The sequence below is a fragment of the Abramis brama genome (assembly GCF_963993115.1).
Source record: "Abramis brama genome assembly, chromosome: 5".
Lineage (NCBI taxonomy): Eukaryota > Metazoa > Chordata > Actinopteri > Cypriniformes > Leuciscidae > Abramis > Abramis brama.
In genome coordinates, this window is record NC_139967.1 from 45,413,772 (window position 1) to 45,428,619 (window position 14,848).

The 14,848-nt window shown below is 39.2% G+C and overlaps 1 protein-coding gene across 4 annotated transcripts in view; it reads right to left on the reverse strand.

Moving 5' to 3' along the window:
• Positions 1 to 2,235: 2,235 nt before the first annotated feature.
• The window catches only part of dlg4a (discs, large homolog 4a), a gene marked incomplete at its 5' end in the record, with an annotated part of 163,128 nt that continues 150,515 nt past the window's right edge, over positions 2,236 to 14,848 (reverse strand). For all 4 annotated transcript variants that reach the window (XM_084115411.1, XM_084115410.1, XM_084115409.1 and 1 more), the window contains 5 exons: positions 2,236 to 4,087; positions 7,035 to 7,126; positions 7,236 to 7,348; positions 7,425 to 7,597; positions 9,979 to 10,080. In XM_084115411.1, the coding sequence (XP_083971537.1) occupies positions 3,981 to 4,087; positions 7,035 to 7,126; positions 7,236 to 7,348; positions 7,425 to 7,597; positions 9,979 to 10,080 (587 nt within the window). In that variant the 3' untranslated portion in view covers positions 2,236 to 3,980. The remainder of the gene's footprint in view (positions 4,088 to 7,034; positions 7,127 to 7,235; positions 7,349 to 7,424; positions 7,598 to 9,978; positions 10,081 to 14,848) is intronic.

Genomic DNA, 14,848 nt, shown 5'->3' on the forward strand with positions numbered 1-14,848 from the left:
ACTTTTGCATCAGATGGCATTGTTGTTTTTCATAATTCTTCTTTTTTTAAAATAAAAGCAATATGTTCAATCTGTTCAGGATAATTAGAATATGGCAAATACAAATCGATAAAATACATTTGATTCTTTCAAATAAATTAATAAATTCAACTCATATTTCATTCTAGTAAGAGTGAAGTCATATATTTCTCTTGGTAATACATTGTGTGCGTGTGTGTGTGTGTGTGTGTGTGTTTTGTGCAGCTCATTCAGACAGGAATATACGTTCATATTTTTTATTAGTTATGTAGCTAATAATATGATTTGGGAAATTTATTTATGGGCTACGTTTAGAAAAGTTATCCGTATGTGGGATGTGTAATGCGTGCAAATTGTTTAAAAAAATATTTGAAAATTTCACAGTAAAGTTGAATTTTTTAACTTCCAGTTTTCACATTTGATTGTGTGCAGCTCCACTTTGGAAAGCACAGCAAAAGCGTCTCAGTCTTCACACAAAACAAAGCAGTAAACAATTAAATAAACGATCATATAAAATCTATAAATAAAAATACCGGCAAGAAAGAAACTGTCACTGCACTCCAAACACACTTAAATATCGAAATTCAAACGCAAAAAGGTCAAAGGAAAATAAGTGAAAGTAAACGCGCCTCCGTTCTTTCTGTTGTTCATCACGTCTGATCAAATCTTGCCTTTAATAAGTGCAAATGTGTTTCACTTCATCTTCTTATTATCACCTGCAAACACTGTGTCCGTTTCCCCCTCAAAGTCTGCGTTTCCATTAATCACTGTGGTAAAGTTCATGGCATTGATTTAATGAAATCTCACTAAATCCACAGAAAGCGCTGGACAGTGTTGTGTAACACCACGGTTTCGCCCTCACTTTAGACCTTGAATATGATGCCCTCTGAGCTCAAAGCACCGTATCGATTTTTACCGCATCGCTGTCACGGCACAAAAGGGTAAAAAAGCCAATTTATCATTCTGCCATTCTCACGTCGGCCAGGGTGGAAGTGGGCGCTTTGTCAACCCTCTCAGAATTATGGGTAAAACGGTTTACAAATGAGTGAGACGGGTAATTAGTTGGAGGCAGGCTTTCGTGTTAAACTTGGCTAGCTAAGCTGATTATTCCCTGGCATTACAGCCATTCATTTATCTCATCAAACATAATGAACTCACGATCGTATTCCAATTAAAACCAGCGTCATTAAGACCCTCTTCACGACATAATCGACCCACCGATTAACCGGTGACGATGTCTGCTGACTGGCCATTGAGATGCATCAAAGTAGCCTCATTGGTTTGATTACAAGAGTTATTTATAATCTGATACACGGCATTAAAAACATTGTACAATACACCATTTTCCTGATAGTATTTGTGTGTGTGTGTGTGTGTGTAGTGTGTGTGTGTGTAAACAGAGAGTTTATAGATGGGCTGAATGAATGGCCATTTAGGCTACGTTCACACTGCAGCTGATTGGGGTAAACGTAAAAATCACATTGAATTAAACTCTGAGCCAATCGCCTGAGCCGTAAACATCATGTGACTAATCACTCTGGAGTCACAGAGAAACGAGATCTTGACGATGCTGAATTTCCAACCTTATCTCATGAACTATGAGAACTATTTTACCAGGTGGCGATTTCGTGTAAATTCATATGATGGTTTGTACGAAAATGTTCGATTATTTCTTTTTTGAAGCTCCGCCCCTAAACCTAACCGTTAGTTGGGCGTAGGCAGATCGTACGAAAATAGGATCGTACAAACAAATATCTGAGATTTAAAGGAATAGTTCACTTAAAAATGAAAATTCTGTAATCATTTACTCACCCTCAAGTTGTTTCAAACCTGTATGAATTTCTTTCATCTAAAGGTAGATATTTTGAAGAATGTTGGTCACCAAACAGTTGATGGACCCCATGGGTTTGGTGACTGACATTCTTCAAAATATCTTCTTTTGTGTTCAACAGAAGAAAGAAGCAGGTTTGAGACAACTTAAGGGTGAGCAAATTATGATAGAAATTTCATTTTTAAGTGAACTATTCGCTTTCATCAAAATAAGCTACTACTTAAGAATGGCTTTTAAAGGAGAAGGACGGCCAGAAAATGGTGTAATTACCATGTTTACCGGCCAAACCTTGACCTCCGGTGTGTACAATCAGGAGAGTTGATATTTGTTGATATCAAGTTGAACTTGATATTCGTCATAAAATGCCTGATTAACTTTTTTTTTTTACCTTTGCTGTGTTACGATATATCGGCCACCATATCGGTATCGGCCGATATCAGTTAATTTTTTATGTTATCGTTATCGGCCCGATAAGAAAATTTGGCCGATATATTAAAGCCGATAAATAATGGATTGTTTCCTTCAGCTGAGACACTTCAGATTCAGGAAAATACAGTTCAGTGCAACATGTGCAGCGCGAGTCTGTCATATAGGCTATTAATGAGAACATCATAGTTGTGTGTTTAGAACGTGGATTTTAATGGTGAAACTTTTGTTTTTGAAATCAGGCTCTCAAAAATGACATAAAAATGTGGATTTAGATTTATCGGCCAATATATCGGTTATCGGCTTTCAAATATAAAGAATTATCGGTTATCGGTATCGGTCAAAATGTTCATATCCCTACTTTGCTGTGAAAAAAACAGAGAACAGCTACTGGCTGTATAAACAAAAATAATATTATATTACCATAATTTAAATACTACATAAAAACGTCAAGGTATTCCTCAGGTTTCAGGAAGGTGACCGGTGTCTGATATGGGCCAGATCGAACACCAGAAACGGATTTCAGCAGGAATGTGGAATCGGTGTTGCGGTGTGAACGTAGCCTTTCAGCACAAGTGTGATCTCAACCCAACGGGAATGTTAAAATGACGAAATTATTACGTTTGATAATTTACCGATGACTTCAAGATCCAAGCATGGCTAGAATTCGTTACATTATGAGAAGATTAAGGAAGAGCCCGATATTGCACATTAAAGAGCAGCCTGGAGTCTGTGTGTGTGTGTGTGTGAGAGCTGAGGCGCTCGGGGAAATGAATTTCAGCTCAAAGGAAAACATCAATCAGGCTATTGCAAGAAGATCCAGATAGAAGGCGGCAAATGTGTCGAAATGTGCATGTTTACATGTAAGCGCAAGGAAATCAAAGAAAACTGAATATCAAGCATGTGGCTTTCTATGATGATGTGCAGAATGAGAGTCTTCCAGTTTCTCTTCCCACCCTTTCTTCTTATCCAGTCGATGCGATGAACTAGCTGCGAACGGTTTAAGGGGAACATTCGAAGGACTGAACCTCCTGGATTTCAGAAAGCACACATCAAGCACTTCAAATTTTGTAAAAGGAATTAAACGCCCTTGATGCTGATAACTGTGGGTGAACGCCAGTCTCTGAGTAGTCGTAATATCTTTGATATTGAAGATTTCAGCGCATTATTGATACTGATAAATATACTTTCATAATTCAGTTCGATTCACCTTTAGTGTTGTAAAACGAGCTCCTTTAATCAGGAATCGCTCTTGAAAGTCTCATTCCAGTAAAAGCCAAGGCGGTCGCTCATCTCTCTCCTCTTCCTGTCTTCCTGTTTCGGAGAGAGCGAGAGGGAATCTGACGATATACAAAATTTCTTTGTAGCATCCCAGTTCGTGACAGAGTAAAAACAGCTCACCAGTCCTGTGTGAGAGGACGTTATTCAGAGAGAAAGCCAGAAAGAAACAGAGAAGGACTGAGAGAAAGACAGAGAAAGGAAGTTAAAAGCAGAAAAAGGAAGCTAGGGAAAGGAGGAAAAGAGAGGCAGCTCCTGTGCTGTTCCACTCCATCATTTTTCCTGGTGTCTCTGTGACTTCTCCCTCTCTTCCACTCCTCCATCTCTCCCTCTCTCTCTCTGTCTGTTTCTCGTGAGCTCTGCGAGTCGAGTCCTCGGTCCAGGCTGAATGGTGACTGGGAGAGGTGGGTTGGCTCTGGATGGACTCTCACAGACGCTCCCGGGTGGGAATCCAGATATAAGGCCCTGACTGCTCCTCGATCACAGTTTTCACCTTGTGATAAACCTCCTCGAAGCTGTCGCCCTCCACGATCGCTGCGAAACAGAGAACAGCAGAGAATGATGCTCACATTGATGTTTCCGTGTCTTTTATTAGGTAATTGACCCTTCGCAGGGAGTTTGATTGACAGGCGATCTGACCAATCATAATCCGCCATTTTTGTCCGACAAAGCAGTCAGGAGAGTTAGTAGACTAACCATTAGGGCTGTCACTTTTGTGAAAAAATCCTGTTCGATTTTTGAGACATAAGTGTTCATTGAATCGATTGTAAAATCGATTTTCCATGTTTAAAGACGTTTCCATATTAAATGCCAAATATGGGCAAATCCACGGACAACTAACAGGCATTAGGACGAACGTAAAGAGGGCGCTTGAGACGCGCACAAGTCAGCAATATTCCTGATGATTTATTGGCGTGAAGTTTTGTGCACAGTGACAAACAGGAGTGCAACATTCTCGAAAAACAATAAGCAGAGTGGACTGCCATAACATCAATGAAAAACATCACTGCAGGCTTCAACATGGCTGTGTTACGAAATGTCAAACTAATTTCGCCTACGTAGGCGATTGTAGACCGTACCCCGAATCTGAATCTGTATGCATGAGACTGTCTGAATACCGGCAGAATTCACAGTTTTGTTGTAAAAAGAGACACATTATGCAGAAGGATAATTTGCTGTTATGTGTGTGTGTCAGAGCCTGCAGTTGCTGTGTGACGCGCGTTCACTGCGGGCGTATCGTGACGAGCTGGACGCGCTCAGAGAAGAGACCGTTAAAATCGATTCCCTATTTTCATTTTCGAAACTTGCGTTGGTTGGTCCGATCGATTGTGCAATCGATTTTCGAACGTAAAGTGACAGCCCTAATAACGATGGAGGATTTGAACTTGAAAAGCGGAGTGTACTGACGTCTTTCAACAGTTAAAACAACATTCTGATGTTCATTCATGTTTGTTTGATGCTATAAATGAACTAGAAGGAAGAGATGATCGGTTCACGAGCAGCTTTAACTGAGGCTCTACAGCGATCTGTCAGACACATTAAAGAGCCAAAAAACGCTATTTATTGTTTAAATTTCTTTAAAATATTACCAAATTTGAAAGTTGAGACTTTGTTTCATATCAAAAGTAACCTGGTCTGTCCTGTCTGTCAGTGTGTTGTCAGTTTCTCTGCTCCGCGATGTATTTTTCACTGCGTGAGAACGTGTGTGTGTGAGAGCGGCATCGCTTGTCGGACCTAGCAACAGTAACTAAAGGGGGCGGGTCTTTGCGAACGGTCAATTGGCAGGGGTGTAAAGTCCAGGTTCAGAAAGTAAAAATCCTCCTCAGTGTTTTGTTCCAATCACCTGGATTTGCTAATTAGCACCGTCTTTCAGCCAGGAGAGAGAACTAATTAGTGAAATCAGCTGGCCGAGTTCATGGGTGGAATAAACATATGGCAGGACTTTTACTTTCTGACCCTGGACTTTACACCTCTGGTCATGTGATTCCCTGCCAAAACCAAAACCAGACATGATGCAAAGAGATACACCTTCAATGGGCCCCATTCTTGAAACACACTCAAAACTAATTCCAGTGTAAATCGTGTATAAAAACACGCGTTCATAAACTGCAACTTTAGAATAATTTGCTGCATTAAGACGAATAAATAATACCACTCTTGCTTTTACAGTGATATATAGTTAATATAAAAACGGTAATTTTCATGCCGTTTTTTAATTTAAAAATCATATGTAAAACTACACTACACTTATATATGAATTGTCGCGTGTGTGCAGCATTTTTGTGTGTATCGTTAATAAAAACCATGTATGTAAATGGTCACATTTCTAAATTGCAAATGCAGCAATTTACACAAGAATGATTTAAATATAGATTCATTCTGCACATTAATGAGGCCAAAAATATATTGGGTCGGATTTACTAAACTTAAATCTAATAAAAGTGCAGATGGCAGTGGGAAGTTCTGCGGATGATCTTTTGACAATGCGCAAATTCAACGGAAAATCGGTTAAGACATGCCAGCTTTTTTGGGGTGGTAAATAATGGCACAAATAGCAGTAAACTGACTCCCGCAAACTTTAGTGAACAATGTTGCATGATTCATTTAATACTCTGTCCATAAATTTATGACAGGGAAACTCCTACAAATAAGGTCAGGAGCAAAAATAACTGTCCATGCCTTTTTATTGCCAATTTCTCACAGCGTGACTTTAGTAAATCCTGACACTGTCGTTTTTATTGCCAACAGAGGGTTTGCGCTGGAGCGAGCTGTTAGTAAATCTGGCTCATTGTGTCACATGTACATAAATGACAAATAAGTAACACCCATCCTTCTCAAAATTCTACACACATGTTCCTTCATTAAATATTTTGGCTAATTCAATCAAGCCTTCAGGTTGCATCATTCCCATTCCCTTTGAATTCTGCAAATTTTCTCCCCAAATCAGTGAAAAGCCAGCAGATTCTGGGCCGGATTTACTAAACGGGGCACATCAGCGTGAGAGCGCAATTCTACAAAAGCTCAGATAGAAGTGTAAAGTTCTGTGGATGATCTACTGACGACACAAATTAAAAACACAGACTCAGCCGGATCATTTCTATAATGACAAACACAATCTACAGAGAGCAGCGCAAATTAGCGTCTGGTTTAAGACATGCTTTTTTCATTGGTGAATAATGGCGCAAATACCAGTACATTGACGAAACCTTGTAACCTTGCAAAAACCTTATTAAATCACCTTTCGTGATTCATTTAAATATTCTACTCTCAAAAATGTTGCGTCTGAACGGGAAACTCCTACAAATGCATATTCAATAAGATCAGCCACAAAAATAACCCTGTCCACGCCTTTTCAGCGCTAATTTATCACTTTAGTAAATCCTGACACTATTTTTTAACGCCAAAAGAGAGTTTGCGCTGGAGCGAGCTGTTAGTAAATCTGGCCTAGTAATTAGTAATTAGTTGCATGAAAATGTCTTACCAGAGAAGCACTCCAGGAAATCTTGCTCCAGTTTAATAGCGCGGTCCATACCTTTCCTGGCTTGTTCCTCAGTTAAACGTGTGTTGATCTCTCTGGATAATACAGCACAGACTCCATCAGTTGTCAGTTTCGGCAACATTTACAGCTAAACATGCACAGGCTCAATTTGAAGTATTTGTGTAGTTGTTTGCGGTTACGTACAGGACGTTCTCCAGTGATTTGGGCCGTACGAAGATGGCGATTGGGTGAAGCTGTGCAGCCTGTAGTCTACGAACTGCGTTTGCGGACACATCCAGAATACAGTGCTTTCCCTGCTGCTCACAAAAATAGACATGCATATTAAGATTTGCAAAAGTGATGCACGAGTTCATGGTTTTATTTCAGACGTACCTGTTCTGCCACCTCGCGCACGCTCTGGACGCTGGTCCCGTACAGGTGACTGTTGTACTGGCCCGCCTCAATGAAACGATGGTTCTGAATGTCTTTCTCCATCTGTTCCCGTGACGACACAAAATGGTAGTCCCGTCCATCCACCTCATATTCCCGCTTGGGTCGCGTCGTATCTGAGACAGAGCGATGACATCATCTCATGATTATGATATCAGTCACACTTATTGGCAGCGCATGATAATTGTGTTGAAAATGACTGTTTACTGCATATAGTAAGTGAAGACATTTTGGGCAAGCTTCAAAATAGTTTTTTTTTTAATGAAATCAGAACTGTGACAGCAAAATATAATTTATTTCTTGTGTTTTAGAGTTTTAAAGATAAAATCCTATCTATCTATCTATCTATCTGTATGTCTATCTATCTCTGTCTGTCTGTCTGTCTGTCTATCTATTTGTCTGTCTGTCTATCTATCTATCTGTCTGTCTGTCTATCTATCTATCTATCTATCTATCTATCTATCTATCTATCTATCTATCTATTTGTCTGTCTGTCTGTCTATCTATCTATTTGTCTGTCTGTCTGTCTATCTATCTATCTATCTATCTATCTATCTATTTGTCTGTCTGTCTGTCTATCTATCTATTTGTCTGTCTGTCTGTCTATCTATCTATCTATTTGTCTGTCTGTCTATCTATCTATTTGTCTGTCTGTCTGTCTGTCTGTCTGTCTATCTATCTATCTATCTATCTATCTATTTGTCTGTCTGTCTGTCTATCTATCTATTTGTCTGTCTGTCTATCTATCTATCTATCTATCTATCTATCTATCTGTCTGTCTGTCTGTCTGTCTGTCTATCTATCTGTATGTCTATCTATCTATCTATCTATCTATCTATCTATCTATCTATCTATCTGTCTGTCTGTCTGTCTATCTATCTATCTCTGTCTGTCTGTCTATCTGTATGTCTGTCTATCTATCTATCTATCTATCTATCTATCTATCTATCTATCTATCTATCTATCTCTGTCTGTCTAGTGTCTATCTATCTATCTGTATGTCTATCTATATCTATCTATCTATCTATCTATCTATCTGTCTATCTATCTGTCTTTCAGTCTGTCTGTATATGTATAGCCCCTTTCACACAGCGCGATGATCCCGGCAAATTGCCAGAACACCTTCTGTGTGAATGCAAACACGACCCGGGATTGATGCCGGCATTGATGCCGGGGTGGGGACCTAGTAACATTGCCGTGTTCAGTCCCGGAACGTGCGCTGTGTGAACAAAAGCCGTAATAATGCCATGTCGTAGTGATGACGCTGAAGCGCGGGATCATTCGCCAGCTACGGTACGTAATGCGCAAGTTTATGATCGAATCAGAGAAAAAAATGCACAAGCGTGGTTTCTCGAGAGAGAAATCGCAGCTCATAAGCAAACTTAAGACACTGCTGAGACATTACAAGTCACATCGATGTCACGTGTCTTTACGGGATTTTTACGGGTTGTGTGTGAACGCACTCTCTTGATTCCAGAAAATCACTGGCAGTGTGAATGAACCAAAATCAAACGAACCCGTGTCAAATCCCGGGTCACTTTATCCGTGTATTTTCCGGAATCTCTGCGTAAAAGGGGCTTATGTGTCTGTCTGTGTTAGTCAAGCTTTCAGGCAAGCCAACACATAAAAGTTTATCATAACAAAGTATCCTCGTTTAGTTGTGATGTTTGCATTATTAATCTTGCACATTTGTTCCTAGTGTTCACACAATGTCAGAGAAGCATCATTACTCTTCAGTGTCACATGATCCTTCAGAAATCATTCCAATATGCTGATTTGATAATCAAGAAACATTTCTGATTATTATCAATGTTGAAAACAGCTGTGCCGTTTAATATGTTTGTAGAGACTGTGATACACTACCATTTAAAAGGTTGGGGTATGATTTTAAACAAGTAATAAAAACTCGGTGAGTGTTTTAGCGCAATTTTCTCACCTCATGGGATCACAACACTAAGAGATAGTAAATCTTTTCCTGGATTTTTTTTGTGCGTTCCCGAGATTAGACCTTCCTTAACATAATGCCGAAAACCCGAAGTCTCTAGGTGGTCTGGTTGAGGAGTAGATAGAAGTGCAAGATTGGTGCGCACAGACGCACAGAACAGAAATCATGAGTTAACAAGCGCAATTTCGGGGGAAAATTGCGCTAAAAAGTGACACTTCAGCAAGGACGCATTAAATTGATCAAAAGTGACAGTAAATACATTTATAATGTTACAGAAGATTTCTATTTTAAATAAATGCTGTTCTTTTGAAGTTTATATTCAAAGAATCCTGAAAAAAATTGTCTCATGGTTTCCACAAAAATATGAAGCGGCACAACTGTTTTTGATAAATAATAAAAAAAAATGTTTGCTGAGCACCAAATCAGCATATTAGAATGATTTCTGAGGACGGAAATTGCATGAAGCCAGATCAGACCATTGTTGAGAAAGCTCTTGGCACTTTTGAGAGCAGTATGCATCTGAGCGTGACGACAGAGTTGAGGAATACTTACGAGGGACACAAGAGCCAAACTTGTCTGGGAACTCAGACAGCAGGTCATCATTCACTCGGTCCTTCACCGGGCCCAGAATAATGATCGGCCTCGCGTAGTGCACTAAATTGGATGAGAGATGAGACAGAGACTGTACGAATACATACACTGGTAGACAAAGCAAAAATGGATGTGAGGAGAAAGAACAATATGACATAAGCTAGAAACTCAGTGGCTCAGTTCCCAACCCTAGTGAGCTATAGGTGCGCTCCCCATACAAAAACTGTAGGCAGCAAAATGAAGCTTAGAAAATGCTTAAAGGGACAGTTCACCCAAAAATTAAAATTATTAATTACTCACCCTCATGTCGTTCCAAACCTGTAAGACTTTCGTTCATCTTCGGTACACAAATGAAGAACTTTTTGATGAAATCTGAGAGATTTCTGTCCCTCCATTGACAGCTACGCAACTACCACTTTGATGCTTCAAAGAGTTCATAAAGAGATCGTAAAACTAATCCATATGAATTGAGCGGTTTAGTCCAAATTTTCTGAAGAGACTTGATCGCTTTATATGATGAACAGATTTAATTTAGGCTTTTATTCACATTTAAACATTGATCAGCAAACATTAACAGAAGCTCAACCGAACCGGCTTGATGCACGAGAATGAACCTCATTGGTTCATGTGGTTCAAAATAATTCCTTCGTTAATAATTCGATATACAGAACTTTATTATATTAAATATTAATCAAAAATGCTTCACACCTTCACAAAATCCACACACCCAACCCAAAATCCACACATTTAACACCCTAAAAATGTCATAACAGCTTATATAGTGTTTTGACCTTGACAACCCAACTGCATTTTACCGCAAACTTGCGACTAACGTTAGTTAACTTACTAAAGAAGGCTCAATCGCTTGTTTGCTAAGGGTCGGGACTCCAACATTAACACACTGACAACATTGTATTCAGAATATAAAATATTTTTTGATCTCGGATGATCTCGTTTTCATGGTGAGGGGAGGGGCTGTGTGTGTGTGTGTGTGTGTGTGTGTGTGTGAGAGACGCATGAGTGACAGAGAGACGGAGGGAGAGCAGGAAAAGGAACGAATACGCTGCACGTTTTAAATAGCGTAAAAAAAAGAAAAAAAGAATAACGAAACGCAATATGTGGCGGCCGGTGTTGATTCTGTGGCGCATTGCCACGAATTAGTCTGTGTGGGAAACACTGTAGTTGCATAGCTGTCAATGGAGGGACAAAAATCTCTCAGATTTCATCAAAAATATCTTCATTTGTTTTCCGAAGATGAACGAAAGTTTCACAGGTTTGGAATGACAGAATTTTCATTTTTGGGTGAACTATCCCTTTAATTTGACTCAACTTCTAAAGCAAAACATCCACAGAACTGCAGCACAGGCCCATCAATTTCCCATCAGTTTCAAGCCAGGAATAAGTATGGTTTTCAGGAGGGTCTCCCTCGGTTGAAATCACAGTGGCTCCTAGAATCGTCACTCAATCTTCCCTCTAGCGACGGCCCTGATAATGTGCATCATCAATAAGGTTTATACTGAATGTGGCACACTGTGATGATGATAAAGAACTGTGTGTCAAACTCACTGTTCGCATACGATAACCTACACAGGAAAAAACAAAGTATACTTGCACGCTTGCTTTGTGGATAAGGCTGACAAGTTTAAAAAATATATGTATTTTTGTTCAGTATTGAAAAGAAGAAGTGTAAAGAGTACCAGAAAACCATACTTCAGTAAAAGTGGAGATAACTTACTGCAAAAATGACTTCATTACAAGTTACAAGTCACCAATTCCAATACGACTTGAGTACAAGTCTTAGACCTGGTTTCACAGACAGGGTTTAGATTAAGCCAGGATTAGGCCTAAGTTCAGTTAGGACATTTAAAGGGGTGGTTGATTATGATTTCACTTTTCTAACTCTAGTTAGTGTGTAATGTTGCTGTTTGAGCATAAACAACATCTGCAAAGTTACAACGCTCAAAGTTCAAAGCAAAGGGAGATATTTGCTTTTAAAGAAATTGTTTTTTAAGGACTACAATAAACGGCTGGTGGGGACTACACAACATTCCTCCCGGGTTAGTGACATCACCAACACTAGAATTTACATAAACCCCGCCCCCGTGAACGCGATTTATAGATTATCATGACAGAATATGCTAATCAATGACTAGAAGATAACTACACATAAGCTACATAAATTCATCAACTAACCATTCAGAAATGTCCTGTTGCTTCTACATGTTGTCACTTCTTCTTGAGTCTCTCCATCATTGTCTGACTCCAGTTTGAATATAAAAGGCTAAAAGTTTTTGAAATAATCAGTGCATGTCTGTGTGAGGTAAAATGACACGAGCTGTTGAAGCTCCACCCCCTGTGCCGGGAGCAGCAGCTCATTTGCATGTAAAGGAACAGACACAAAAACGGTGTGTTTTTGCTCACCCTCAAAAAGTGACAATTTTAACATGCTATATAAAAATATCTGAGGGGTATTTTGAGCTAAAACTTCACATACACACTTTGGGGACATCAGAGACTTATTTTACATCTTGTGATAAGGGCATTATACCACCCCTTTAAGAAGCTTTTATGAACGTTCCTTAGAACAAAACATGGTGTGCATCTTGAGACAAAACAATAGCACTGACATATTTTAAGATATATCAGTGCGAGTTGCTTTCAGTTAAAACAGCTTGTCTGTGAAACCGGGGGTTAGAGTATCTGATTTGAATGATTTTGTACTCATACTGAATAAAGGCTCAAAGATGCACTAGTCCTCAACAAGACATGCCAGTGAATCAAAATAAAACTGAACACCTCAATATTGCAATAAATCAAAGTTGACACAACAGCCTCTTAAATGTCTACAGATTCTCAAAACTCAAAAGTCTCAGTTAACTTGGAATTTTTTTGAGAGCTCCGACTTGTACCATGTGATCGCTGCAAATTCATTAAAGGCACAATATGTAACTTTTTTGCTTTAAAAATAGCAAAAATCACTATATCTATGTTTTTTTAGTTGTGTACTTACATTATCCCGACTGTTTCCAACAACTTTCAAACCAGGAGAAATTTGTAGTTTAATTCGAGAAACGTCCCGTTTCTTTATTTCCGTTTTGTCGCTGCCAATGCCGTCATATCCGCGTTGTCCCTGGTTTCCGCTCGTGCTGCCATAGCAACCAGAGCTATGAACCAGAGCCCTCTGATAGTAAGCAAAGCGACTGACGTGGACAACTGTGTAGTTCGCAATGTCTATTTGCACGCTGTTGTTGTTTCGTTCAAACATTATGGACCATGGCAAGCAGACTTTGGATAAAAAAGGAGAACTAAAACGAGAATCAATATCAGCGCGGTGTTTTCGAGATGCTGAGAGCTCCACGTCCGAGACTTCGACCGCTCCTACATGTACTTTATTAAACAGGTGAGCACATTTACATAAAACTAATCAATGTTTTATAGTTCAACAATGATAAAATGTCAGAATATGATCTGTATGTTATTCTAATGTTGATCTAGTTTACTGCTAGTCTCATACAGACAAACTAACACATGCATTTCAACACATTCAAATGCAGTTTAGTGTGCTAGTGTAATGTTAGACCAAGTGAAACAGCGCTGCGTTACCTCACAAGTTTAATTTGTCTAATAAACTGACCTGTGAGTAGTAATTCTGCGTGTAGTTCGGTAGAATGAAATGTCCATATTCCTTTTATATCCGCGGGACTCGCGTCGCATGTGGAGCGTCTCTTAGCAATCCCGAACTGCTTCATATCACAGTCATGATAAAAGCATCGATGTATTTACTCATCCATAAACATTATTAGATCGGTCGGCTTGACGTTGACGACAAGATCCATAATTCTTAGCAAATGTTGCGTCATCAAACTACGCCTTTGTTATTGTAAGAGGTTAGCGACCCCTAGTGGCGAAAAATGCCATACTGTGCCTTTAAAGCGTTGATAGTGTTGCCATAGAAATGCGTAATTCAGCATCATGAACAGCTCAGAGTCGATCTTGTAATTATAATAATAGACCTTAATCAGGGTAGTGCCATGTTTAATTTTGGATGGGAATGAAAACGAGGCTGAGGGACAGAATACAGTGTGTTCAGTCGATTGTACTGTTGTTTAACAACAAACCGATTGTTCAGCTGATGAAATGTCTTTCTGAAAAACAACTTTTAGTAAACAGAAACTCCATAAAAAGTTGTGAACTAGGACCTTTACACAGTGTATGCCATTGAAAAGTCTATGTCCCTCACAGCCTTGTTTTCATTGGCGATATATTGAATATGGCGTCTAACCTGACTGAGGTGTATCACAACATGGCGTGAACGCAGCACATGTCCTCATCTCATGAAACACCTGCGCTTCACCACTGCCTGCTAATGCACTCACATTTGTGTAAAAAAAGCCTAGTTGACAAGTTTAGATGAATAAGGGCAAAACGCACAAGATATAGTACCTTCAATGTCCTGTAGATGGCGATATCGCTTCTTTTGTAGCAGAAATTGCTGCAGAAAAAGTTTGGTGCCATGCAAAATGTAATGAGTAATTGCATTACTCATTACAAATGTACTGGAGTACATAATCAAAAATGTGGTTAAGTAGACACTAAAAGATGCTGATAATCCAAGTACAGAGTAACCAAAAAGACACTTAAGTACAGTAACTAATCACATCTACTCAAATACTTGACACCGCTGCTGAAAAGTATCTATAACAATAGTTGCATCTAGAAATGTCTGATTTCACATCAATAGTACTCTATTCAAATGAACTTTACATGAGGAGCGCTATTCGTGTGGTTGCTGTTGTCTATATATGCCGTGTTTGAATTGAGTCTCATTAAA